This window comes from Syngnathus typhle, linkage group LG17 (genome assembly GCF_033458585.1).
Source record: "Syngnathus typhle isolate RoL2023-S1 ecotype Sweden linkage group LG17, RoL_Styp_1.0, whole genome shotgun sequence".
Taxonomy (NCBI): domain Eukaryota; kingdom Metazoa; phylum Chordata; class Actinopteri; order Syngnathiformes; family Syngnathidae; genus Syngnathus; species Syngnathus typhle.
In genome coordinates this window covers 9,664,889-9,692,178 of record NC_083754.1, presented here as the reverse complement: position 1 = coordinate 9,692,178, position 27,290 = coordinate 9,664,889, and the positions used below count along the sequence as shown (strand labels likewise).

At 48.9% G+C, this 27,290-nt stretch overlaps 2 protein-coding genes across 5 annotated transcripts in view; both read left to right on the top strand.

The window, feature by feature from the left end:
• LOC133170860 (protein sidekick-2-like) overlaps positions 1 to 9,658 on the top strand; it is a 52,632-nt gene extending 42,974 nt beyond the window's left edge. For both annotated transcript variants that reach the window (XM_061304042.1, XM_061304041.1), the window contains 20 exons: positions 10 to 125; positions 213 to 402; positions 566 to 664; positions 1,345 to 1,539; positions 1,605 to 1,806; positions 1,961 to 2,064; positions 2,221 to 2,291; positions 2,355 to 2,490; positions 2,929 to 2,985; positions 3,189 to 3,290; positions 3,352 to 3,467; positions 3,767 to 3,953; positions 4,185 to 4,322; positions 4,526 to 4,687; positions 4,770 to 4,895; positions 5,040 to 5,204; positions 5,274 to 5,414; positions 7,532 to 7,667; positions 8,248 to 8,377; positions 8,594 to 9,658. In XM_061304042.1, the coding sequence (XP_061160026.1) occupies positions 10 to 125; positions 213 to 402; positions 566 to 664; positions 1,345 to 1,539; positions 1,605 to 1,806; positions 1,961 to 2,064; positions 2,221 to 2,291; positions 2,355 to 2,490; positions 2,929 to 2,985; positions 3,189 to 3,290; positions 3,352 to 3,467; positions 3,767 to 3,953; positions 4,185 to 4,322; positions 4,526 to 4,687; positions 4,770 to 4,895; positions 5,040 to 5,204; positions 5,274 to 5,414; positions 7,532 to 7,667; positions 8,248 to 8,377; positions 8,594 to 8,989 (2,969 nt within the window). In that variant the 3' untranslated portion in view covers positions 8,990 to 9,658. The remainder of the gene's footprint in view (positions 1 to 9; positions 126 to 212; positions 403 to 565; positions 665 to 1,344; positions 1,540 to 1,604; positions 1,807 to 1,960; positions 2,065 to 2,220; positions 2,292 to 2,354; positions 2,491 to 2,928; positions 2,986 to 3,188; positions 3,291 to 3,351; positions 3,468 to 3,766; positions 3,954 to 4,184; positions 4,323 to 4,525; positions 4,688 to 4,769; positions 4,896 to 5,039; positions 5,205 to 5,273; positions 5,415 to 7,531; positions 7,668 to 8,247; positions 8,378 to 8,593) is intronic.
• A 152-nt stretch (positions 9,659 to 9,810) lies between these two features.
• On the top strand, positions 9,811 to 26,336 carry LOC133170530 (cdc42 effector protein 4-like). Of its 3 annotated transcripts, XM_061303518.1 has the most exons (3): positions 9,811 to 9,955; positions 10,061 to 10,133; positions 13,783 to 26,336. In XM_061303518.1, the coding sequence occupies exon 3, from the start codon at positions 13,843 to 13,845 to the stop codon at positions 14,773 to 14,775; it is 933 nt and encodes a 310-aa protein (XP_061159502.1). In that variant the 5' UTR covers positions 9,811 to 9,955; positions 10,061 to 10,133; positions 13,783 to 13,842; the 3' UTR covers positions 14,776 to 26,336. The 3 variants fall into 3 exon arrangements, with proteins under 3 accessions (XP_061159502.1, XP_061159503.1, XP_061159504.1); XM_061303519.1 differs by lacking the exon at positions 9,811 to 9,955 and having other exon boundaries at positions 9,962 to 10,133; XM_061303520.1 differs by lacking the exons at positions 9,811 to 9,955; positions 10,061 to 10,133 and adding an exon at positions 10,168 to 13,566.
• The last annotated feature ends 954 nt before the right edge of the window (positions 26,337 to 27,290 follow it).

The window sequence follows — 27,290 nt, the reverse complement described above, 5'->3', positions numbered from 1 at the left end:
TGGCTTTAGTTCCTTCCAATGGTCCCGCCAATGTGTCGGCCTTTGCCACCACCTCCAGCAGGATCTTGGTGCGCTGGGGCCAGGTCCCCGAGACGGATCGCAACGGACCCATCCTCGGATACAAGGTCAGCTAATATTGCCGCTTTGACCCGGCCTATGACCAGCCAAAATTGGCACGTGTTTGGCCAAGCGCATCTCCTGTTCGCTGGCAGGTTCTCTACAAGGAGAAGGACTCTGACTCAGCTCCCAGTTTCTGGACGGTGGAGGGCAATGGCAGCCATAGCTTTCTTCTGACGGGGCTGAGCAAGTATGTGCTCTACGAGATACGGGTGCTCGCCTTCACCCGCATCGGAGACGGGAGGAGCAGCGCGCCGTCCATCTTGGAAAGGACCCTTGATGACGGTCATTGAAAATGCTCCCCTCCCTCATTTGAAAACGCACTATGTGGTTAGCCATGTCAATCAAGATGTCTGCTGAGCGCATCCGTAGAAGGCCATCGTTTTCATGACCGCTCGTTGCGAATGTCCGACCATAATGACCGCAATGAGTCTTTGTGGCATTGCAGTGCCAGGCCCCCCAGTCGGCATCCTCTTCCCCGAAGTGAGAACCACCTCCGTTAGGCTCATCTGGCAACCCCCTTCCCAACCCAATGGCATCATCCTGGGTGAGCTCAAAGGTCTCGCCTTTTTACATTCTATTTGAAAGGTGTGCTGTTTCATATTGTCCAGGAACGATGGACGTCTCCTCAGCCTGAATTACAAAGCTGCCAAAGAGGAAAATGTCATGGTGTTACAAGAATAACATCTTGAATGAATTTTGTCACATTTCTTTTCAACAAAAAAAGTTGCAATCTTCACAGGAAGAAAGGCAGCTTTTTATGTTGCCCATTTCATACACAAGGCAACTATAAGAAATGATAAAGTAGAATCAAAGAATTTCAAAGATCAAGGAGGATGCGGGTTCGATTCCACCTCCGGCCCTCCCTGTGTGGAGTTTGCATGTTCTCCCCGGGCCCGCGTGGGTTTTCTCTGGGCACTCTGGTTTCCTCCCACATCCCAAACACATGCTTGGTAGGCCGATTGAAGACTCCAAATTGTCCCTAGGTATGAGTGCGAGTGCAAATGGTTGTTTGTCTCTGTGTGCCCTGCGATTAGCTGGCAACCGGTTCAGGGTGTCCCCCGCCTACTGCCCGATGACGGCTGGGATAGGCTCCAGCACGCCCGCGACCCCCGTGGGGACTAAGCGGTTCAGAAAATGGATGGATGGAAGTTGGACTTTGATGTTGATGTTGAATGAGGGAACAAAGTCATGTTTATTCAAGGATCTTTCTGCTGGTCCTTGCAGCCTATCAGATCACATACAGAGGCAACTCGTCGGTGAGCAGCGACACCACCGTCAATGTACTGAGCTTGAGCGCGCGGCAGTACGTGGCATCGGGCCTCAAGCCCGAAACGGCGTACATCTTTGGCCTCAGCGCACAAACGCGGAAGGGCTGGGGCGAAACCGCTGAGGCCTTGGTGGTCACCACGGAAAAACGAGGTGAGCTCCTGCAGCTTCCAAAAGAGAGGAAGAGCGCAATTCACTCACGCCGGTGTTCCGGTCAGCCCGACCCCAACCCACGGGCCGGCCCGTGGCGCCGCAACGGGAAGTGTGCGCTCGCCGAGTGCTGCTGACATGGGAGCCGGGCAGCGACGGGCTTTCCCCAGTGCGCTACTACACGGTGCAGTATCGAGAGCTGCCGGGAAACAACTGGACGATGCACTCCACCTCGGTCAGCCACCAGATCAAGGCCTACTCAGTGGACAGGTGCCTCGTTGTCTTTTGTTCTCATATTTGGCGGACGGTAAATTCAAAGAAGCTGTCATGGTGTGAGGTCTTTTTTGTCTTGGCATTGCTCCTAATGACAAATTGCTGCATGCGAGTCGAGTAGAGTTGAGTTGAATGAAATTCTTCTTGAAAGGTTGAAGCCCTTCACGTCGTACCAGTTTCGCGTCAAGGCCACCAATGACATTGGAGACAGCGAGTACAGTCAGGAGAGCGAGGCCGTCACCACGCTGCAGGATGGTGAGAGCCCGCATCGACCGCTGCCGTTGTGGTCCTCACCAAGAGAAAGATTGCCGTTCTGGCTGGCACCAATGAATTTCAAATGACATGCAAAAGAAGCAGAACAGGGTTCCCCAAAGTGATAAGCATTTCTTTTCTTTTTGTTTACACATGCAGCACCAGACAAAGCCCCGACTATTCTGTCCGTAACACCGCACAGCACCACATCCGTGCTGCTCCGCTGGCAGGTAGTGCGAGTCGTAATTAAGCCCTTAATTTCGGATTGTGATGGCGATGCTGTGTGTCCGTAGTCTCCCTCTGAGGATCACATCAACGGCATCCTGCTGGGATTCCGGCTCCGCTACAGAGAGTTGCGCTACGAGCGCCTGCAAAGCTTCACGCTGCACGCCGCCAACAGCCCATCCCCCAGCTGGGCCCATCTCATCGGTGAGCAAGCCTTCAAAGGTACAAGGACAAAAGAACATCAAGTCATGCAAAACTTGTGATGACACCTTTGAGCTACGTGAAGGTTTTCTGAGCAGAAACGGAGGAAGAAACTCACTCTGAACACAGCTGACATGGCTCTTTTACACAAGTTCTTGCTGACGTCGATCCGAAGGGAGAAATTGGCTTCAATCGTCGGTATTCCAATTGCAAATCTTGAACGTGATCATTGGACATACCCGTTGTTTTTTGGGGGGAGGTTTTCGCCATTCGGGGAGGTAACGCACCACAGGATCATCTTTTGGAGAGAATCCATCTGAGGCTAAAGGCGGTGAAATGACTCCAAATAGCCCATAGTGGTTCCTTTGGAAAGAAGTCCACATTTTGACAACCTTGTGAGCAAGCAGGTCAAGTATATTTGTTCTCTTCTTCTTCCCGCAGCTCCCTACAGCATCAGGAACTTGAGCCAATCCTCCCTCACCCAGTACGAACTTGACCGTAAGTTTGAAATCCCCGCCCCTCCCCCCTCCTCCGTCCATTTACGTGCTGTCGACTGTATCTCATTGCCTATACAGTTGTTGATTCTCATTCATGTACGGGACTTTAATCTCCACAATCTGCGCTGTCATTATTTTCCAATGATTTTTTTAACCCATATCGCCAGTCTACCTCAACCTTTTTAATCTCGGCTCTTCTCATAGATCTGAGTCAACACAAGCGGTACGAGATCCGAATGAGCGTGTACAACACAGTGGGGGAGGGTCCGAGCAGCACCCCGCAGGAGGTCTTTGTGGGCGAAGCAGGTATGTCTTCTCTCATCATGCTTTTTCCCCTTTGCACATTTGTGACTGCGCAATGTTGTAGTCCCAACAGCGTCGCCCCAGAACGTGGTGGTCCAGTCCACCGCTGCCACCCAGCTGGATGTGGCGTGGGACCCTCCACTGGCGGATACGCAGAATGGCGACCTACAAGGTTACAAGGTAGCAGCTCCACGCTCGGCTCCAAATTGGCCATCTTGCATGGTTCCCTCCTTGGCTCGCAACATTTGTTGCGAACGGCACACACTGGCTTCTGAGGTCAGGGTTCTTCTTATGAAGACTTCTCGAAGTTTGTAAGAAGCAAAATCTTTTCCAACATTTGAAATGGAACTGTGATTTGGAGCTTGGTTTGCTAAAATTTAGCGTTTCTTTGTATGCCAAGCTTTGGAAATTGTCAAGGAAATTGAAGAGCAATTTTCCAGCCGATTCCTGTTGTGCCTCTTCTCTTTGACGGGCGGCAGATTTACTTTTGGGAGTTTCCGCTGCAGAACGAGACCGAGCGCCTGCGCACACTCTTTGTGCCTGAGCTGGGCGTGAAGCTGAAGAACTTGACGGGCTACACCACTTACATGGTCAGCGTTGCCGCCTTCAACGCGGCTGGCGATGGGCCCCGTTCGCTGCCCACTAGAGGGCGCACTCAGCAAGCAGGTGACTCTCGTGGCAGGATTGATCTGCTCGTGTCCTTTCACGCCTGACTGGCTCACACGCTCCAGAGAGCCAAGTCACTTTTGCACTTTTCGCCTGGATTCAATGATCAATATCGTGGACTTTTCTCATACGTTTCCTTGAAGCTCATGGACCAAAACGTGTTTTGTGCATGGGTGCACTTGGTTGAATATTGATATTTGCTCACCATGTTTTGATTGTCTCCTCTGCAAGCCCCCGGCCCTCCCAGCTTCATCCACTTTGGCGAGCTGACCACCACTTCAGTCAACGTGTCATGGGGCGAGCCCGAGCGGGCCAATGGCGTTGTGGAGGGCTACCGCCTGGTCTACGAGCCATGCGCTCCGGTTGATGGTGAGGAATGATTGCAAACTCATTTGGGGGCAGAGATGCAATGCTGAGCTGAGCAGCGCTGAAGCCATAGCTGGCGACGATAATCTTCTTTAGACGACCAACTACTGTAGCTGAGACTGGGCTGCACGCCGGACAGGGTGCTTATCACTTGCGCACGTTTGAGCAGAACGCAGCCTCTCCAGACTCCTCTGCTTGCTCTCCAGGTGTCAGTAAGATAGTGACAGTGGACGTGAAAGGCGGCGGCCCCCTGTGGCTGAAAATCAAGGACCTGGCTGACGCCGTCACCTACAATTTCCGCATCCGCGCCAAAACGCTCACCTACGGGCCCGAGGCGGAGGCCAACATCACCACGGGGCCCGGAGAGGGTATCCCGCCTTTTCTGAGAAAAAACAAAAAGGTCTTGCCAGCATGTTCTCAAATAAACCCCCCCCCCCCCTCCTCCCCAAGGTGCACCGGGCCCTCCGGGAGAACCCTTTCTTACCCGCTACGGCTCCGCCCTCACGATGCACTGGAGCGGTGGCGATCAAGGCCGCGCGCCCATCACACGATATGTCATTGAATCGAGGCCGTCTGGTAAGACAAGGGACTTCCAAAGAATGGCTTTGCCATAATTTAATTGGTCAGCAGCGTAGTTCCTTGGCAAGCCCTGTGCCCTAGAAAAGCCAACAACATGCGTGTGTTTGACCATTAGCAAATATGATGGATGTTGTGTTCAAGATGAAGGTTTGTGGGACATCTTCATCAAAGACATCCCAAAAGAAGTCACATCATACACACTCAACCTGGACCTGCTACGAGAAGGCGTCAGCTACGATTTCCGTGTCATCGCTGTCAATGACTACGGCTATGGCTCGCCCAGCCTGCCCTCACCCTCCGTCTCAGGCAAGCCGCATGACCCGAGTGGCAGGCAGCTCATCTCGTGAACCTTGTTGGACCTTGATTGTTTTCCAGCCCACAAAGTGTCGCCCTTCTACGAGGAGTGGTGGTTCCTGGTGGTCATCGCGCTGGTGGGCCTCATCTTCATCCTACTGCTGGTTTTTGTCCTGATCATCCGCGGACAGAGTCAAAAATACAGTCAGAAGACTGATTCAGGTAAAAATTCACTCACCTTTCTGCCCTTGCTTCTTCACCTTTCTCCAACTTTGGAGTCGCTCAATTACCATCCGCTGTAACCCCGGAGCCTCAACCTAAGCGCCCACGCACATCCGTGTGCGGTGTGTGTCCGCCTCACTCAAAGTCAGCCGGAGAGGCTCACCGGAGTGGCCGCTGTGGCGGCGGATAAATGCATGGTCTTGAAAAGCAAACTTGCCAACAATTTCCCCATCTCTGCCATTTATGACGGATTGGAGAGAAATCAACTGCGGGCCGGAACGGCGGGAACATAGTCCTTCCTCGACATTTCCGCTAGCAAACAAAGTCAAAGTCAGCTTTATTGTCAATCTCTCCACATGTCACAAGACACAAAGAGACCGAAATTACGTTTTTCTCTATCCCACGGTGACGAGACACATAACACGATAGACATACATATACGCGACACAATATAAAAACAAGACGGCAAAAATTCAAACAATCAATAGTAAGAGTGATGAATAAATAATAAATAAACAGATAACACAATAAATAACGGAGCCAGCAAGCATAGCGCAAAAGTAAAACACATCATAAACAAAAAGGCACAAACAATAAATAAGAGTAATAACAAATAATAAATAATAAGAGCCAGTGTGCATTCAGACAGTTCAGACAGTAAAAGTACAGGACGCTACGCAGAACGGGGGAGCGAGTTCAGGATCCTAACAGCCTGGAGTATGAAGCTGTTTGAGAGTCTGGAGGTGCGGGAGCGCAGGCTTCTGTACCTCTTCCCAGAGGGCAGAAGCTCGAACAAAGAGTGAGCGGGGTGACTCGCATCACTCACAATCGTGGTCGCCTTGCGGGTGAGATGGGAGGTGTAAATGTCCTTCAAGGAGGGGAGCGAAGCACCAGCAATCTTACCAGCAGTGTTCACTATGCGCTGCAGGGCCTTCAAGTTGTAGTCATTGCAGCCGCCACCCCAAACAGCAATACAGCTGGAGAGGACGCTCTCAATGGTGCCGGGGTAAAATGCAGTCATGACGGCCGGAGGAGCGCTCGCTCGCCTGAGTTTCCGCAGGAAGTACAGGCGGCGCCGGGCTTTCTTTGCCAGTGATGCGGTGTTGGTGGACCAGGAGAGATCCTCACTGATGTGCACCTCCAGGAACTTGCCGCTGCTCACTCGCTCCACCACAGCACCGTCGATGGTCAGCGGCAGGTGTTGGGTGTGACCCTTCCGGAAGTCCACAACAATCTCCTTGGTCTTGTCGACGTTCAGCAGGAGGTTGTTGTCCCTGCACCACGTGGTCAGAAGGTCAACCTCCAGCCTGTATTGAGTCTCGTCTCCCTTGGTGATGAGACCCACCAGAGTCGTGTCGTCAGCAAACTTCACGATACGGTTGTCGCTGTAGGTTGCAGTGCAGTCATGCGTCAGGAGGGTGAAGAGCAGCGGACTGAGCACGCAGCCTTGGGGGGCCCCCGTGCTCAGCGTGATGCTGGCGGAGATTTTGTCGCCAACACGTACTACCTGTGGCCTCTGACAGAGGAAGTCCAGTAGCCAGTTGCAGAGGTAGGTACTGAGGCCCAGCGCGTCAAGTTTGCTGATGAGGCGTTGTGGCACAATGGTGTTGAAGGCAGAACTGAAGTCCACAAACAGCAATCTCACATACGAGTCCCTCCTCTCCAGGTGGGTGAGGGCCGAGTGGAGGGCAGAGCAGATGGCATCCTCAGAAGACCGCTTGGCTCGGTACGCAAACTGGAAGGGGTCAGTGGTGGGGGGGAGAACGGATCGGATGTGCTCCATGACAAGCCGCTCAAAGCACTTCATGATGATGGGCGTAAGTGCCACGGGGCGGTAGTCATTGAAGCAGGACGGAGCGGGTTTCTTCGGCACAGGTACGATGGTGGCAGCTTTGAAACACGACGGGACGATGGCCGACCTCGAACCCACCGTCCACCCTGCCCCGGCAACCACTTTGAACCGGTTTGCCCGCCCGCTTTCTGAGCTTTCTAGTAGACGCGGTGCGGTGTTCATCAAGTCCCCAAAAGTATGCGTGAGGGTGAACAAGGCAGGGAAGAGAACGCTCTTCAAGTCACACAGTCAATCCAGCTACCCCCCCCTCCTCCTCTTTTTCAAGGCAACTGCACGACGCTGCCACTGAGCCATGGTGAGATGGTGCGCCTGGACGAGCGCCGCTTCCCCTCGTTGGAGCGCAACAACCGGCGCCTCTCGGTCAAAAACTCCTTTTGTCGCAAGAACGGCATCTACACACGGTCAGTCGCTTGAACTTATTTCCTCATTCACTGCACTTTAAAGCGCGCCAGCCTGCTGCTGTACTCTTTGCTAATGAGGAAGAGACACAGAGAGAGAGGGGGCGGGGCTCCCTGGGGTGGGTTGGGGGATCTCCCTACGGGATACTTGAAAGGGGGGAGGGACAGACGCGCGAGCTCCTGCATGCTCCAACCAAGACGAAGCTTTTAAATAATTCAGAGTTTGCCGGTGGCACATTGTGGCATGATCTTGCCATATGCTTATCTTCCGCCGTGTTCAGTCTGCCCACTCGAGTCATCCCTTTGCCCTAAAAGGAGACGTCCCTTTGTGGTGTCCAGCTTCTTACGCTCACTGTCGAGTCCCTGCCTTCCATGGCGGTCAAGCCGCTCTGCTTTAACAATGCATCTTGCCTTTCATCCGTCATGTGTGAGCGCTGTCTCTTGCAGAACCGACTTATATGTGTGCTACTCGAGTAGGAATAGGAGGATTATGGCAAGATCCCATTTTACATATGAGCCACTATATCCGCGCCGCACCGCTCGGTCTTCCCGCCGTCTGCCTACTCGCCTTCTCGCACGCCAGGTCGCCGCCGAGGCCCAGTCCCGGAAGTCTGCACTATTCCGACGAGGATGTGAGCGCCAAATACAACGACCTCGTTCCGGCAGAGAGCGGCAGCCTGACGGAGAAGCCCTCCGAGATCTCAGATTCTCAGGTGAGCTACAGGAAGCACGCCTACTGAGCGGGCAATGGCATGGGTTGGGTGGGAGAGCCCTCAGCAACATAGACTCATATACTATCGGGTCCAGACGCAGCGAGAGCTGAACACTTTTTATTGTGTCGGTTGAGTCGACTCTTTTGGGTTAGTTGGTTGAAGCCCACCAATTTGGAGGACCAGACACAAATGGGCATTGTACTTTCGACGCTGCAGGGAAGCGACAGCGAGTACGAGATGGAGCAGAGCCGTCAGAAGACGCACTCCTTCGTCAGCCACTATATCAGCGACCCCGCCTACTACAATTCGTGGCGGCGTCAGCCCAAGGGAGTGTCCCAGCCGCCGGCGTACAGCTACTCGCGGGCCATTCCCCCGGCGGAGCAGGAGTCGCCACAGCAACCGCCTCCCGTGCCCCCGCTTCCACCTCCGCTCCCGTCCCCGCAGCTTCAGGGCCAGGGCGGCCTCTTCAGGCCCAAACGAAGCCGAACTCCCACCCCGCTGTCCTTGGAAGCCCCCAGCCAGCACACCGCCCTCTACCGGCCCCCCAGCAGCCTGGGCTGCGCCGCCAACTCGCCACCGCCACCCTCCGCCGGCTTCTCCTCTTTTGTTTGACGCGGTCTGACAAGATGCCACCCCAAGAAGCACTCTTTGCTTTTGTTTCTCATCTTTGACATGGCAGGCGTCTTTCTCCTCTGCCAAGCGGGCGTTCGGTGTGTGTTTGTGCTGTGCTTCATCAATGTGATGTTTGGTTCATGGAAAGAATTTGACTTGTCACTCCAGAAGGTTCCATTGAAATGCAGAGAGAGCTTTGCGGACACAAGATAAAAAGGACACACGAGGGTGTGAAACAAAAACTGTGACCTGCTTGACCCCCTTGTTTTCTCACTTGGCCTGATCATTGTGGTTAGGCTATGTACTTGTCTCTGATTGTTTAGCGCCTGTTTATACGAATACGCCTTGAGCTGACTTGTCACATCAAGGCATGGTGGTGCCTTTTGCTGTTTTTTCTGGGACATGGTGCTGCTGGGCATCTGTGTTGATTTGTGTGCAGCTGCAGAAGATAGTTATAGCAACTCTAACTTTTTAGGAAGATGTGTGTCTTTTAGCCGTTATATTCATCACAGACACTGACTGAAAGAGTAAAAGCACAAGTCACGGCAGAGCAGGCCATGTCAAACTTACAGATACTGTATCGGAGGACTTGTGAGAATATAGTAGGAAATGGTACAAAAGGTTACACATTTTTTCCCTCCAAAACTACTCAATAAAAATGTAATTATATTTTTTGGTCACCAGCAAGTGAGTGTATTACATTCGAGCGACATAAAATTGACTTTGCGTGGCAATATTACGTACTTCAAGTGCCGTTTGTCTACTTAATACGACGTCGTTTGATTCCCGGGGCTCTGTATCTTTAAGGCGCGGTCCGAGGGGCACGGCCAAGCGATGCTGACTCACGCACACTCACGTACGCGCGACACATTGGCACGCACACTCACGCACGCGCGACACACACGCACGCACACTCAAAAGCGCGACTTGAATTCTTGGTGTTACCGCGGCGGTGCTTTTCCTGGGGTACGTGACAGCTCCGCCAAGAAAGCCACTTACGTTCCACGCGGCATCGCTTCCTCTTCCCAGTGTCCATTTTGTGCTTCTTTTTTCTAACGTCTCGTTTCACAGATCGACAGGCAGGAGGCGTGCAAGCCTCCCTTCCAATCTTTTGGGGGCCTCAACGTAGCAATGGGATGCTAAGGTAAGTGTTCATTTTTTAGCATTAAAACTGCTGTTTGACAGTTTTTTTTTAAAATGATGTGAAGTGTTGGGTTTGATAGCTTGGGTCCTGAAGAAGGGGCTTTGTGTGTGTGTGCGCGCGCGTACACGTGCGCGCGTGGGTGATACGCAGCTGATGCGCGCCTGTGTGTGCGCGCGTGTGCGTGTGGCAGCTGATGCGTCTGTGGGGGATAGGGATGGGCGATACCAATGATTTGGATTCGATCCAATACCAAGTATTTCCTGCCCAAAAATACCCGATATCGATCCGACATCGATACCGGAAGTGTAAATCCCGGATAAAATATAACAATTTAAATGCAGTGGCATTCTTGCTCTTGGAGAGTCATTTATTGAATTTTGTAGAAAAAAGTATTACGTCATGTACATTAATTATTAACCTTTTTAGAAAAACATTAGTGGAAGATGCATATTAATAGTATAACTAATTAAAAGGAGCTATTCTTTACTTTTCTCACTCTCTCTCTGTTGTTGGGAAAAAGTTTTGTCTTTTAGTATATTGTAAAAAGAGACATGGTACCAATAGAGATGCAGGGCTTAATCGTCATGAGCAGCAAAACTATCGATTTGTTAAACCACTGGATACTTACATTTAATATTGTAATACTTTAGTGTTGTTTATAGGAAGTGGAGTTACAAATAAAACGTATGGCGTTCGACCACAAATTGAAAAGGGGAATACTTTATTTATAAATGACTGACTAAAGTGCAGTAATTATTGCTTCAAATAGCACATCAACCACAAATGCTTACAATTTTTGGTTAGCACCTGATACCTGGATATTAGGGGTGTAACCATACATTGATACACATCGATTAATCGATATAATGCTCTACGATTTATTGGCATCGATGCTAAACGTAAACATCGATTTATATCGCCGTGTTTGACTTCGGACATTAGACGCGACTTTATTTTGAAATCCAGTTCATTGTTGCTTGCTTCCTCCTTCCGTGAAAGGGGAGTCGACAACGAGTACGCGGCTCCTGGGCTGGTGCTATGGCTAGTGTCCAAAAAGACGAGGAAATTTGCTACCTTTTAGGCTTCAAGTCATTCGTTTGGAAGCACTTTGGATTCCAAAGAAAAGATGGCTCAACCGGCAAGACACGTGCAGTTTGTAAATCCTGCCATGCGGTGATCAAATATTCAGGGACCACAAATCTCGCCACACATTTAAAGAAAAAACACGACATCAAAGTTCAGTGTTAAAATAAGCACGTTGTATACTGCAATACTCTTGTAATTTCCTAAATAAAGAGTTTGCAGTACCTTGTTGATTTTGCGAATGAATTGTTATAAATCAGGATATTGTTCTATATTTTTTATTAAAAAAAAAAAAATGGATCGTAGAGCACTATATCGCGATATATCGTGAATGAATCGCAGCAGGCTTTAAGATATCGGCAAATATCGTATCGTAGTTCTTTGTATCGATATTATATCGTATCGTGACAAAACCCGCGATTTACACCCCTACTGGATATGTCTTGCCTTTCTGAAACGCTGCTTCTAAGGTACTTTGGTACCTTAGCCTCGGTGTGGCTGCAGGGTTTTCCGTCGCTGCCTTAGTGTCTGCGGCACGTTTCAATTGCAGCTCCTCATGAACCGTGGGGTGAATTTTACTTAAATGTTTTGTTAAGTTTGTGGTGTTGCCACAATATTTAATCGTTTTGTGACATATTTCACATCTTGCCTCGTTGTCATTAACTAAAATATAATACCTCCAAACCAGACTTCTCTTACGTTCGGACTGGGCCGCCGCCGTGGCCATGCTTGTTTGTGTTCGGATTGGAACGGGAGGCGGAGGAGGAGGGCTTGGCTTGTGAGAAAAGGGGGCGGGAGCAGAACAGAGCAGGACACGCCGGTGCAGCAGGCGGAAGGAAAAGTAGTGCTAGCATGAGTGCAAGTTGTCAAATTGGAGCAGAAAAAAAGGAGGAAAAATATAATTAAATAATTGTAAGTATCGATATTTTAGCTAGGGAGATTGATACTCAAAAATCAGCAGCCTGGATCGATATATCGATATTTTAGTATCGATCCGCCCATCCCTAGTGGCGGATCCCCTTATTGTTCCTCTGCCTGCACACTTCATGCTTGCACGTCGTGTCGTACATTTAAAATCCTTCCGTCGGTCTGTCGGTTTAAATGGAATGTGTGCCAATTTCTTATCAATTGGGAGGCGTTAATGCACTATTGTGATTACAGTAGAGTAAGTAAATGTAGCCCACGTGGCCTTTTGGGAAATCTATTTGGCTAGCAGAGAAGTTTCCATTTGGTGAGTGAGAGCTCTCGCTGCGTCTGAGCGGCCGTGTTTCAGCTGATGCGCTTCGTCACTCCGTCGACGCTTCGCCTCGCCACCGGGAGACAATGCTCTCGGCCTCCTTTACCGTATTACCTTTGGGTCCTCAGAACACACTTGGGGACGTTTGTCTGGGGACCAATTGGGTGTAATATGTCTTGTCTCCACCGTGGGATAGTAGTAAACGCAATTTCGATCTCTTTGTATGTCTTGACATGTGAAGAAATTGACAATAAAGCAGACTTTGACGTCACTTCTCAGTGGCCGCCGCGCATTTAAATGTATGAGGCTCGGCCGACCCGTGGGTTTAGCCTGCGAACCAGCCTGCGCAGGTTTCCTCGTCTTCCGCTACAAATCGCCTCGGCTCGGTGCTTGTACGTAAACGTGAGTCACTTCTGGCTTTTTTTTCGCTCGTGTGCTGGTTGCAGGCGGTGAGTGTGGGTGGCGTCCGGTTCTTTCGCATTCCGGGAAATACCAACATAAACGGTTAGCGCCTCCTGGGATGTGAGACATGGAGCATGTACGGTTTAGCTTGCGGGTGCAAGGAAACTTTGTTTTGTTTTTAGATATTTTCAGAAGCAACACAGTTGTAGTCAGCGGAATTAAAGCGAGACATCTTGCGTTGCTTGATGAGGGAATGTCAGAAGACCAGCTCGCCTGATACGAATGGGACCAAAACGCTACGATGTAAGATTTGAGAGACTGAGACGCCAGACGGCACCTTTCAGTGAGAGCGGATCGATAGGAAGTCCATATTATATAGGCAATTCAAGCTATTGCTTGGACGTTTTCTGCAGCATATCCATTCAGAGGAATTTGAGCCGACCGTAGAAACCAGTGTTGGTACTTGACGCAAGAGTAAAGCTGCCAATGTGAACTTTTTGACTGCCTTCTGATGTACTCGCCTTCACACGTACTTGGACCTCAATGCGACAACATTTTTCCCATCATGCCACGGGCTTTTGACTTGTGCATGTGTGAGTCAAAAGGCATTTTTTCAAATGATTTGGCCTGCCTTCTGTCAATATGTACGAAAATAGGTCCTGCTCACAAATAGGACTTTGGAGCAACACAAGACGCAAGGATTTGCGAATGGTGAGCCTTTGACATTTTGGTTGGAAGCAGCCAAATTCTCAAGTCCCACACTACACGAGACAGATGTGCGCTTAAGGCGGTAAAGTGCGGTCCTCATTTTGAGGGTTTACTCTTTGGTTGTCATTGCAGGTCCAGATGAGAGTTGTGGCCTATGTGCTTCCAAGCATGGCCCAAACTGGAGTGTGTTTGGTGTTACCCGTCATGTTGTCATTTCAGGTCCTCGCGGTGAGCGTTGAGGATCGTTGATTTTCGGGCAACAGCAAAGCCGCGGCCGCCATGCCCATCCTGAAGCAACCGGCGTCTGGCTTCTCCCAGAAGAAGCGGCACTCCCGCAGCAACCTGAGCCGGGAGATGATCAGCGCGCCGCTGGGTGACTTCCGCCACACCATGCACGTGGGCCGCAGCGGCAACGCTTTTGGAGACACCTCCTTCCTGGGGACGCGCTCAGGCCAGCCCACCACTGACTCGGCCTCCTTCCCCGGCTCCCCCCGTCCGGGATTGCTGTCGCGCGCTTTCCGCAGCAGCAAGCGCTCCCAGTCCACCACCCGCGTGGACCAGCAGCGAGAGCTGTCCCTGCTGCTCTCAGAAGGATCGTCTCCTCATGTCAAGAGCGCCATGTCTTTGCCCTTCCTCAACGACGAGGACGGAGGCCATGGCACGGCGGCCGAGACTCTGTCCCCGGGTCCTCTAAAGCGGCTTGGCGGAAGCGGAGCCGCCGCTGCGTCGGCCGCCGGGAGTCGCTTCCCGGAGCAGGTGGAGCCAGGTTCTGAGGAACTCCCTGAAAGGCGCGGAATGAAGCATGCCGAGTCGGTCACATCCTTCCAGGTGGACCTGGGCCCGTCCATGCTGGGGGACATCCTGGTTGTGATGGAGAAGGAGGACGTTGACGTCGAGCAAGACAAGGGTGGCGAGGTCCGTACCTCCCCACTGCTCGGCGCCCACCATGAAGACAACAGGAGGAGTATGACGGTGCTGGAGAAAGAGGAGGAAGCGTGCTGGAGGACTGAGATGGGAGCGCCCCACAGCGGCCGCCGCACCCCGGAGTTCCTCCCCAAACACTCACGGCACCCGGATAGCCGCTCCGTGTCGGGCTCGGCGGCCCGCTTGTACTCAGCCGACAAGGACAGCACCAGCTTCAGCGCCCCGCCTGAAGAGGAGAGCCACTTCTCGTCCTTCTTCAACGACGAAGATGATGAGATCCGCGTATGAGGAATGCGACCAACCCTCGAGAGCGGCCGTCGCGAGCAACCTTTTTGTCTCCTCGGACTCTTTGAATACGGAACATTCCAGAAGAGGGCCTCCGAGAACAGAAAGGAAAAAAACGAGCCAGTATTTGATGTCACCGTGCCTCACAGTTGAGCGCGCATCTGGGTATCATGTTCGAACCTCTGCTTGGACGCATTTTCTACCAATCCAATTTTAGTAAGTCGCTTCATAGCCATTGAGCGGCTCGTGCAAACGATTAAAAACTGGGGTGCCTGTATCAGAGCCGAATGTCACCCTGACTCTGTCACGGTGAACCCCCACACACACACGCAGACACACACAACTATTAACTTTACAGACATTGAGTAACTCTATTGCTAACCAAAACAGCAACACCTTCCAAAACACGTCCCCAGCGAATGAACGTCTTGAATGAGGATGATGATGAGGTAATGAGGGTGTGTCCCCGTTAATTTGCCCAACTTCTTTGTAGCTGTCATGTTCAAGGGCACATCGGCCGCAATGGTACTGGCACCACGTAAGACATTTTCCAGTAACTTGGTGCTACTTTTAGTTAGTATAACTTGGTGCTACTTTTAGTTAGTGTAACTTGGTGCTACTTGCTCGCTGTGACTTGTCACTGTCTCTCATTGTTGTCATCATCATCTCGCTTCAGGCTCGCCAGCGGGCCCAATGAAATGCAAACCTGTCTTTGTTACTTTTGCTCTCGTCTCTATGCAGAAGCAGCAATAGAAAACATTGGTGTGCAACTGCTGGAGTCATCACAGTTTGAATTTCGCGCCATGTTTCCAAAAATGCAACAATTCCTTTTACCGTCGCCATGCAATGTGCCCAAATGTTGTTGTTTCACCAACATTGAATGGGAGCGCGTCCCTTCCAAATAGGTTTTACATTCAACAGAGTCATCGCCAAATCACCCCAACACTTGGTACATCATTCAGGTTGTTTTAAGATTTTGTCTCAGTGAAAACGGGACATTTGTCTGAAGCCTTGGCAACTGCAGCTTTTTGTTGTTATTGCAGTTTCCTGACGAATGTGCCTGCTAGTAAGTATGAGTTCGTGTACGCCAGGGGTCACCAACTTCAGTCCTCAAGGGCGCCAATCCAGCCCGTTTTAGGTGCAGCCCTACAACAACACACCTGATTCAAATGCTCAGCTCATCAGCAAGCTCTATTAAGGCTGATAGCGATCCTGATTATTTGAATCAGGTGTGTTGGAGGGGGGATACATCTAAAACAGGCTGGATTGGTGCACTTGAGGACCGGAGTTGGTGACCCCTGGTGTACGCAGAGTGAGTTGCACCTGCTAATCCTTACAAATTGTTTGTTACTCTTTAGCACGACCTTAATTCCAGTCATATGTTTTTTTTATCTGTGTCCCAGCAAAATCCAGCTTCTAACCATTGCTATGTTGATGTGATCTCAGTCCCTCAGTGTCACAAAAAACGTGTGGCGGCCAACTCATTCAGTCATGATTAGAAACGTTAGTTTAGGGTTAAATTCCTGGCTACGCCTCTGACTGTCCTTTACCTGTCAGCTGCTCTGAGCTAGTACTGGGACTTCTTTCTGAAGCACCAAAACTGGCAATATTTCCACCTTTGCATAGGAAACATAGACGTATATTTTAATATTAATTTAGCCAGGGCCAGTTACAAAGTTTAGAGTAGTGGTCACCAAACTACGGCCCGCGGGCCGGATACGGCCCACGGGACCGTTAAATCCGGCCCGCCAACCCTGAACAAATTGTATTATTAAACTTTTTTTTTTGGTCATTTTGCCTGCAATGACTGCGTTTCCCCAGTAGATGGGGAAGCGCTCGCCTGCGCATTTACTACCGGAAGCCGTGTCAGAAAGCTCGGTGCACACTCACAAGTGCGTGTACGTACGTGGCGCACTCGCGCTCTATTTGTATCAGTCCCGAATTTAGAGCGTGGGCTGTGACGACAGCATTCTTATAATTCGCGCGCTGAGCTTTCAGATGCAGTTTTGCGTTAAAGCCACCCACAAACCTTCCCCTGGAATCCTTCCATTAAAATGAGTCGCCCAAGGAAAAGCAAGGTGGACACAGTGCCGAGCGCTTAAAAGAGAGTGGCCAATTTGGCTCGACGTACGCGACGTGACGTTCAGCCACATGAATGTCAACATCAACCCGTCACAGATCGAGGTAAACGGACCAACAAATACGTAACTTTTCGGCATTTGCATCCTCCTCCGGTGCCTTTTTTTGTGCCTCTCCGCACCACCTACCCTCTTCTTTTTACCACGTTCGAAGTCCATTATTCTCACTTGCACCCAGAGGCGTAGCCAGGAATTTTTCCAGTAGGGGCGCACGCCCACAGGAAAAAAAATCTATCATCACCCACGGCGTTCGCTGATCGCTAAAACAACATCCGGGTCCGGGAGGCAAACGGTGAATGGATAACATCGCGCACATTGAATAGCGCAAGCACATTCGCGCAAGACCGAAAGAAAAAAACGGCATGAAAATGAAGAATCGAAAAAGCTCGATTTTTTTTCAACCGGGGCGCAGGGAGTCCTAACCGGGGCGCCGCCCCGGCTCGCCCCGGCTTGGCTACGCCTCTGCTTGCACCGCTTGCTAGCTACAGCAGCCGGCACCTGACATAGTAACACACCCCTTCTTCCACACGCGCTCTGTGTGGTAAATACGGACTGTGGGGGTGGGTGTTAATTGATATAAACCAATTGTCTTTCCCTCCTCACATGCTCCTGGCCTGAGTGGCCTGGCTTGTGTCTCTAATAGACGAGACGCCGCACCAGCAGACTTAGAAAAAAAAAAAAAAGGGGACGCAGAGAGACTCAGGCCAATCCTAGGCCGGCGCTTCGGGAATACTCCCGGTTCTCCCGATGGTCAGTCCGGGCGTGCCTGGTAGGTTGATTGAGTACTCCAAATTGCCTGTAGGTGTGAGTGCGTGTGCGTTGTCCGTCTCTGCGTGTCCTGCAATTGGCTGGCAACCGGTTCAGGGTGTCCCCCGCCTACTGCCCGATGACTACTGGGATATACTAGGCTCCAGCACGCCCGCAACCCCCCTGGGGACAAGCAGTACAGATAACAAATGGCTGGACGAATGGTTTTCTCGGATTATTTTTTTTTTACATTGAGTATATTGGCCACCGCAATAGCTGGATGTTTTTTATGAAACCTGGAAAAGGATTTATGCAGCTTTTTAACAGCTAGCTAGCTTTGAGTTATCAACACAGCTACCTAGCTAGCTCTGAGGAGCCAAAAGACCCCACAACTATCAAAACACATCAATGATATAAGATGGATGACATAATCGTCCTTGACATTGGTACATAATGTAAACATTAGCCTAAGTGCAACTCAACGTGCGACTCACTCACTGAGCGACTCGCTCGCTGAGCGACTCGCTCGCTGAGCGACTCGCTCGCTGAGCGACTCGCTCGCTGAGCGACTCACTCGCTGAGCGACTCACTCGCTGAGCGACTCACTCGCTGAGCGATTCGCATTTTCAGTTCACCATGAGAACGAATCAGTGAAGGAACGATACCTGTCTTTCCCGTTCGCGAACGAGTCAATGAGTGAACTGCCTTCCTGTACATCAACGGATCTGTCAGTGAATATGTTGCGTCTCCTGGCGTGAACTATGTAAGCCAGAATGTAGATTTTCCATCCATCCATCCCTTTTCTGAACCGCTTAGTCCCCACGGGGTTCGCGGGTGTGCTGGAGCCTATCCCAGCCGTCAACGGGCAGTAGGCGGGGGACACCCTGAACCGGTTGCCAGCCAGTCGCAGGGCACACAGAGACAAACCACCATTTGCACTCGCACTCACACCTAGGGACAATTTGGAGAACTCAATCGGCGTACCAAGCATGTTTTTGGGATGTGGGAGCAAACCGGAGTGCCCGGGGAAACCCACGCGGGGAGAACATGCAAATTCCACACAGGAAGGGCTGGAGGTAGAATCGAACCCTAACTGTGAGGCGGACGTGCTACCCAGTGCGCCACCGAGCCGCCAACGTAGATTTACGATTTACTTATAGAAGGTTTTAAATAACGTGTATGCATATATATGCCTAAATGTTGTTATCCAATATATCGACTGCAGTTTCACATTAGATTGGTGGTTTGAGATGTACTTTTATTATTATTATTACAGTTTTTTTTCCATGTATAATGCGCCCCCATGTATAATACGCACCCTAAAAATGGCATGTCGATGCTGGAAAAAAGCCTGTACCCATGTATAATACGCACCCAATTTTTATGAATTATTTTTTTTTATTTTATTTATTTATTTATTTTTCCCCAATGATCGTCACACACGCAGGGAGGCAATGGGTCCAATTTTTATAGTCTTTGGTATGGTCTTAACTAGGCTGGATGTAATTTTTTTGTTGGCGTTGATTTCTCCGACTGCCCGTAAAGGCACCACCGCGCTCAGTGCGCACATGTGAAAAAGGCGTGCGGACGTGAAAAAGGCGGCTCTGTATGGGAGAGACGTTGAAGAGGAATAAAAACACCCTTGGAAACCAAAACTTGCCCCTCGTCGTGACTCGGAGCCGCAACAAATGTTTCGGATTTGTGTAGGGTACATTGTGACAGCAAACGAGCAGGTGATCGAGCAAGCGTCTGATACGAGAGCATTGCGGTCGTTTGCTGTCACAATGTACCCTACACAAATCCGAAACATTTCTTCGCTATTGAGTTTGCTAGCGCATGCGCAGTGATACTGACCAGCAGAATAACGTCCGGTTGTTCCCAAAGATGATCTTTTTTCTGAAATAATTTTACGTTTACGGACTTAAGAGTCAAAATTTGGGTGCGTATTATACATGGGTACAAACTTTTTTCCATTTTACATGGGGGCGCATTATACATGGAAAAAAACGCTATGTGTTTTACGTTGTTATATGAGTTGGTGTCCCCAAAATTAACAAATGTCGGCATAACGGTTTTTTTCAACTTCCCGTTCACGACCGGGTGAGAGACTGTTGCCAACGGATCAGTGTGTAAGTGTTGTATTATAGAAAGAAATGTGTTAATTACCCGAGCCAATTATTATTATACATAATAATTTAGGGGGCGGGGTGTAGTTGTACTGTTTGATGTGTATGGGTTGTTTCCACTGGATGTTGTAAAAAAAATGTAAAAAAGCTAGATCAGTGTGTTTGGGGGGGATTCATTGAGCGATTCGTTTGAATTAATCTTTTGAGTGAACTGATTCTAAAGATTCAGTTCACCTAAAAAAAACTGGAATGCACATCACTAAAAAGTACACACTACTTCGTCTTCTGCTTCTTCTTGTTTTTTTCACGGTGGCGCACAATTTATGCACGTGTCTGCCCCTAGCGTTTCGAACGAAGCAATACAAGATTGTTCGTACAAATTACAGCTGGTTTAGGGTTCAATATTTCATATTTGATGGATTTAATTTTGGCATCTATATAAGGTCTATGGAATAACCTAAATATTGTCTTCTATATCAGGTTACAGATATAACCACACTTCACACGGCTCTTGGTTGTTTAAAACAAAGCAATGCAACATCTGTACATTATTTGTACAACTTATAGCTGGTTTAGGGTTTAATATTTCATATTTGATGGTGGGGACAAGTGGTATAGAAAATGGATGGAAAGATGGATGGATTGATGGGTTGATGGCTGGATGGAAGGATTGATAGCTGGATGGATAGATGGATGGATGGATTTAATATTAGTTATAGAAATAACCACACTTCACACGGATCGGTGGTTGTTTAAAACAAAGCATCACAACTTCTGTGCATTATGTATATGTTAGGGTTTGCAGAATATCTTCATCGTATGATTATGTCGGAATGTAACCTGTAATAATTTAACTAGCTTGTCCTGTCTAGACAAAAGTAGTTGACCAAAGTGCTAAGATCTTTTCAACTGATTGACTAGACGCAGAGGAAGCAATCAAAGTTGCTTTGTTTACAGAAAGTCGCAAAAGGCCCCTTGCTATGCTTTGATCAGCAGGGGAGCGTCTTCACCCTATCCAGTGTGTTCCCACACCCACACTTTCAACCCCACTCTGTTTCTCTCAATAAATATGCACCTGAAAAGGCCTGAGTCAGACTTCATTCGACCATCGCTGTAAGCACAGCGACGAGTGAACTCTCCGCCTGCAGGTGTCTAAAACGACTAACTTGTCTCCAGTGTGGTTCTTTCTAAAATAAGTTAGAGTGAGCACCACCCTAACATTTTGGTGCCGAAACCCGGGACGCTCATACCCGCCATCTGGCTGACGGAGGACGACACGCTGTACACCGTCGATGGGCCAGCGTCCATTAGGAGGACCTGGTAAAGAAAGACCTGGGAAGGAAATTCTTCGCTGGGCCAGCATCTTAGGTCTGCCTTCGTCTGTCAGAGGTGGATTGACGGGGACCCGGCAGTGCAGCTGACCAAGGGGACAAGTAAGTCATAGAAAAAAGCGCTGATACGGCTTTGATTTGTCCTAGCTATGAGATACGGCTTTGGTTTGTCCAAGCTATGAGATACGGCTTTGGTTTGTCCTAGCTATGAGATACGGCTTTGGTTTGTCCTAGCTATGAGATACGGCTTTGGTTTGTCCTAGCTATGAGATACGGCTTTGGTTTGTCCAAGCTATGAGATACGGCTTTGGTTTGTCCAAGCTATGAGATACGGCTTTGGTTTGTCCAAGCTATGAGATACGGCTTTGGTTTGTCCTAGCTATGAGATACGGCTTTGGGTTTTCCAAGCTATGAAACAGCTGGGATTCTAGTCCCAGTGGAAGGAACGGGCTAAGAAAAATAAAATAAAAATAATTTCTTTCTCCTAATTGAGGAAGGGCGTAGGTTCTTTTTTTTTTGTCCGTTTTTCCAAGCTGTTTGCATGAAATTTGTGTGGTTGAATTGACTGGTAGGATAAATTGACTGCAAAGAGAATTTGGTGGAAGGTCGATTTAAACCTGCATTGAGGATCCTCAAAGAAAAGAAAAAAGAAATAAAAAATTGTATAAACCTAAAATACCAAATAAGATGGGAAATAAAAACGGTAAATCCCTAGCTCTTGACGGAGATGAGAAGTACATGGTGAGTAAATTTGTTAATTGTATGTTCCACATGCCGAAGTGGAAGAAAAAGTATGGAGTAGAAGGGAAGTTGAAAGTTTAAGTGTGGAAGATAGTGGTTGATGTTTTGGAGGAGAGTGTAGATAGGACGACAAAGGGACAGAAAAAGAAAAGGAAAGAGAGAGAGTTGAATTGTGCTAGAATGTGGTTGAATGCTTCGCAAGAGAGAAGAGAACAAATCCAAAAGACAAAAGATAGAAAGTTGAAAAGTGATGAGGCTGCGTCTATGTTTGTCAGGCCGGAAGACAATGAGGCCACAGTGCGCAGGCGCACTGTCCCGGCCACGGCTCCAGCCGCAGCTGGGAATGCAGCTCAAGCGCAGCAAGAGGGATCTTCCGCTCGTATGCAAAACTTGTATCCAGGTTTAACAGACCTGCACCCTCCCCCATATAACAGAAAAAAAAGCCAGGGTCACATTGCTAGAAGTCCTGTACAAACAAGAAGTTTGACCACTGCTGCTAGGTTTTCCCAAAATTTGGACAATGTTGATGTGTGCCCAATGATACAGGTGCCAAACCCTATTGTAGGGGAAGGCCAACCTCCACATACGTATGTTCTTCGGCCATGGACTTTGGAAGAGGCAAGAAAAGCAGTTGAAGGTGTTACCCCTGTTGCTGAAGACCCAGATAAATGGGCAGAAGACATGGCTGGAATCATACATTCCTATAGACTGAATGGGCATGAGGCAGGAGAAGCTGCAATGTCTTCTTTGGGAAAAGACTGGGCAAAGGTTAGAGGTCATTATACACTTGGCAAGAGCGTGTCGTTTTGCAAGACAAAACCAATCAAAGGGTGGGGGAAGGGGCAGAGGAAAAGTCACATTTACAGCATGACAAGCTTCCTCCACTTTGACCCCTCATGCTCATGCAGAGAAAGAAGTAACAGATGTCCATATGACAGCAGAACATGTCATTGTCAGATTATTAGAAAGTTTTTTAGATTATTAGAGCTCCTGTCCATACGAGAAGTATGGCAATGCTGTTGTATGCCCAATGACAAATGACCAGAGATCAAATTGTGTGTGTACACTGAAGTTAAAATTTGCAAATCAAGTGGTAAATAAATGCAACTTGCTTCGAGAAGATAAATGAAAAATTAGAATGTGCTGTCCTCGCGTGCGTGGGAGGGACTAGCTCATGATCGACCACAGGAAATGGCCAGCCTGTGACGAATCATTGGTGCTGGGATCTACCTTACATGCGCGAGAGCTGTGCATGTGTGTTAAAATGATGAAATTTGGCTAAACTTTTAGTATAAAGAAATTTGCTAGACTGTGGTCTATCCAATTTGCACCGCAGAACAGAAACAATTGAAAGATAAGAATAAGAGGAAAGGAGAGAAATATGTTTGCGAGCAGAAACTGATCCACACTAGTGCATGTTAAGTAAGAAACGACAGAACATGCTTTCAGGAATTGGAAGAATCAAAATTGTGAATTTAAGACATTGACATTTAGTAGAAATAGTTGACTGGTTGTGTTATAAGATTATACAAACTTCTATATGCGAGCTGAACCTGAGAGATTGAGTTCTTCAAATTTAAAAACAAAGAAAAAATTCTGATTAATTTGCCAGCAATTTTTTCTTTTTTCGTGTGTGTTGAGTTTTTTTGGATTGGTGGATTGTTCTATCAGGAAATGCTTAGAAAGAGGAAAAGAAAAAAAAAACAGACAAAAGAAAATTAAAGGTTGCTTTTGGAGTGATAATTAACTAGAGACAAAACTGGAGAACCAGTAACACATGCAGAAGATGTGTGAACTGGGAGATTGAGAAGCGTTTTGAAAATTGGAAGATGATTGAAAAATGACTGAAGAAGCTATGAGGAAGTGGTGTACGTGTTTGGAAGGGCACGCGCTTAGGCTAATCAACATTTGTTGGACTGATCAAAGGAACCATTTGCTACAGGACTTAACATCCATTCCCCCAGCCCAGATCCGACAAAGACCAGAGAATCTCCTCTAAAACAGGAGGCGATAAATGGGATAGCCCCTGTCATAAATGGTCTTTGGTTAGGGGGAATCATTAGGAAGTGCTCAAACTCTTCTCGCAAACACCCCTATCTGCCCAGTTCAAAAGGGCAATAAAATTGACTACAGGAGTTGCAAAGAACAGGCGAAGAACAGTCCTTGACCTGGCATTTGCGTTTGGCGGTTGTCGATGTGGTTCCAAGACCTGTCTTGAGGTTTGTCATTTGTAAAATTTGGCCGTTGTGATCCTCCCAAACAGAAATAAATGATTTGGGCTTTTGTTGTAATTGGTTTGTGGAAGGATTGCAGGAGCTTGCGCCTCCAGTGTCTCACCTGTGCCTTCCTGCCTTCCATTGTCTCCACTGAGACTGGACTGTGGAAGGGGGAGTGTGGTATTGTGGTGTGAAAAGGCTGTGGGAGACGGCTCCTGTGGTGTTGCACATGGACCGTTCTGTTCCATTGTCTCCACGGAAGTTGGAAGGTGAGTGGGGTGATTGGTATTGTAATTTGATTGTGGGGGAGACTGATGTAGGTGTGGGGCTCTGGACTCTGCGGGTAGCTATTTGCTGGGTTGGCGCGGGTGGGGGACGACGGCATTGATTGTCCCAGTACTAGCCGGGCTGGGATAAATCAGTATGGAAATGCCGGGCGCCCCCCTCTTACTTCCCTTGCTGTGGCTGCGCGCGGAATGGAGTCGTACCCACTCCAGGTGTGTGCTGAGGGCGTGATAGCAAGTGAGATTACGGCAGGATGATGGAAGAATGAATGAGGACAGACAGGGAATGCATGTACGACATGGGATGTGCACGGCTGTAACTGAGGTCTGGTGGACTTCAATGTCTGCCTGCTCACGGCCATCATAAAGTTAAATGTTGTGGGACAGGGGTTGAGATGTGATGGTGAATGAATGGGTGCCTTTGTGTCTGTTAGTTTGTACGTGTGTGCGCGCATATATGAATGGCCTAGGTAGGTTGATGTGGAGGCGACGTGATCACAATTGAAGATAAGATCCCTCTCGCCTGTCAGTGTAGTACGAATTGAGATGAATAGGATTCGATGATTACTCAGGGGCACCATTGACGTCAAATGGTTCAATGGAGAAGGCCCGTTTCCTGTGGCTGGACAAGACAGGACCATCTAGTCCAGCTGGGATGGGTATGATAATGTGTCCGGGACACCTTGCTGGTCCTTTTCGCTCCCCAACGACGCTATTGACACATTACGTCAGTGCTTCTCAAATAGTGGGGGGCACGGTGCTATACCTGGGGGGGCGCGTGTGACCCTGGGGAACAGGCTTTTTTTTTGGCAGTACTAGAATAAAGTGTAATTGCGAATCTTCACAGCAGGGGGCAGTGGCGCTCTCATTGTTACTTCTGTGACGTTTGCGACAGTGCAACATTTTACGACTTACAAGACAAGTTAGGATAGTCACGGTGGGGAAGGGGGGGCGCGAATAGTTTTCTTCTTGCTGGGGGGGGCGTAACAGAAAATAATTGAGAAGCACTGCATTACGTGAATGTGTCAAAACGGTGGGGGAGTAGAATAATTTAATCTACTGTAAGATTCAATGTTTTGTCAAATGTAATTGTTTTTGGAGTCTTAACAGGACACGTAAGAATTCAACACACAGTGATGAGAGGAGCAGAAGAAACATCTCGAATGAGCCCATCTCCCATGCCGTCCGGCTGTCCGGCAAAGGAGATACGTGGTATCATCTGTCCCAGTGCGCCCCGGTAAAGGTTTCCTGCAAGGAACCAAATCCGCCATCAACAGCGTCCCCGCCCCCAGTACAAACAGAGACAGAATAATCCTCTTCCCCCTTGGTGGCCAGGTAGTCCACCCTGAGCCACTGAAGACAACGACCACGCAGCAGATATTTCCAAGTTCTTCCCGGACGGAGCAGATCTGCGAAGGGGGTGAGAATCGTGCTCACCCTCCACCAGTGGGCGTGCCAAGCCCCCAACGGCTGAACAATCACGAGCAATTTTTATCTTGATTGATAACATTCTGGTCGCCTAAGGCAGAGGGACCGTGTAACTCTTTTCCTGCATTTAATCTGGCCGCAGGTTTTTAAGTTACACACATACTTTGGACTGGAGTATTGAGGGAAAACCTCATCTTCACTGGAAGTTATTGCTTTCATTGTATTTTCTTACTTATGTTTGCCTGATCGGGGTTGACATAATCATATGATAAAACAGGAGGGATATGTTTGGGTTTGCAGAATATCTTCATCGTATGATTATGTTGGAATGTAACCTGTAATAATTTAACTAGCTTGTCCTGTCTAGACAAAAGTAGTTGACCAAAGTGCTAAGATCTTTTCAACTGATTGACTAGCTTTGTTTACAGAAAGTCGTAAAAGGCCCCTTGCTATGCTTTGATCAGCAGGGGAGCGTCTTCACCCTATCCTGTGTGTTCCCACACCCCCACTTTCAACCCCACTCTGTTTCTCTCAATAAATATGCACCTGAAAAGGCCTGAGTCAGACTTCATTCGACCATCGCTGTAAGCACAGCGACGAGTAGTGAACTCTCCACCTGCAGGTGTCTAAAACGACTACCGTTTTTTTCCGTGTATAGTGCGCCCCCATGTATAGTACGCACCCCTAAAAATGGCATGCTGATGCTGGAAAAAAGCTTGTACCCATGTATAATACGCACCCAATTTTTATGAATTTTTTTAAAAAAAAATTTTAAATTTTTATTTTATTTTTTTTTTTTTTTAAGTCCCAATGATCGTCACACACGCAGGGAGGCAATGGGTCCCATTTTTATAGTCTTTGGTATGGTCTTAACTAGGCTGGATGTAATTTTTTTTGTTGGCGTTGATTTCTCCGACTGCCCGTAAACGCACCACCGCGCTCCGTGCGCGCACGGGACAGCAAACGAGCAGGTGATCGAGCATGGAGCGTGTTTGAAGTGAACAGCAGAGACGAAAGGAACAAGGCAAAGTGTTGTGAAATAAAATATTACCTGTAATACGGATTTAGGTAGAGAACTGAACTCTCACTCTTTATATAGCTGACGTGTCTTGCGCATCCGTTCTGCGCATCTGTAATGGCGGCCTCCGTATGATATCCGGTTTGCGTGTGTGCGCGTGTGCGCGTGTGTGCGAGAGCGAGAGAGAGAGCGCAAGAGAGAACGCTCAACCGTAGCGCGCCGCCGACCGCCCAACTGCACCGGGCTGGTCGATTATTGTGACAGAGCCGTCGCTGAAATTTAGAAGATATTTTTAAAGTCCTGATGTACTTTCTAAAATTTAAGTGGACCTCAGTGCGCACTGCGCAGGGAGCTTCATTTGGTGCGGTCGCGCAACCGCAGCGCGCCGGGCGCTCACTGTCGCATTGCTTAAAGAGCGCCTTTGTGTTTTAGGATGAACAGCAGAGACCAAAGGAACAAGGCAAAGTGTTGTGAAATAAAATTTTACCT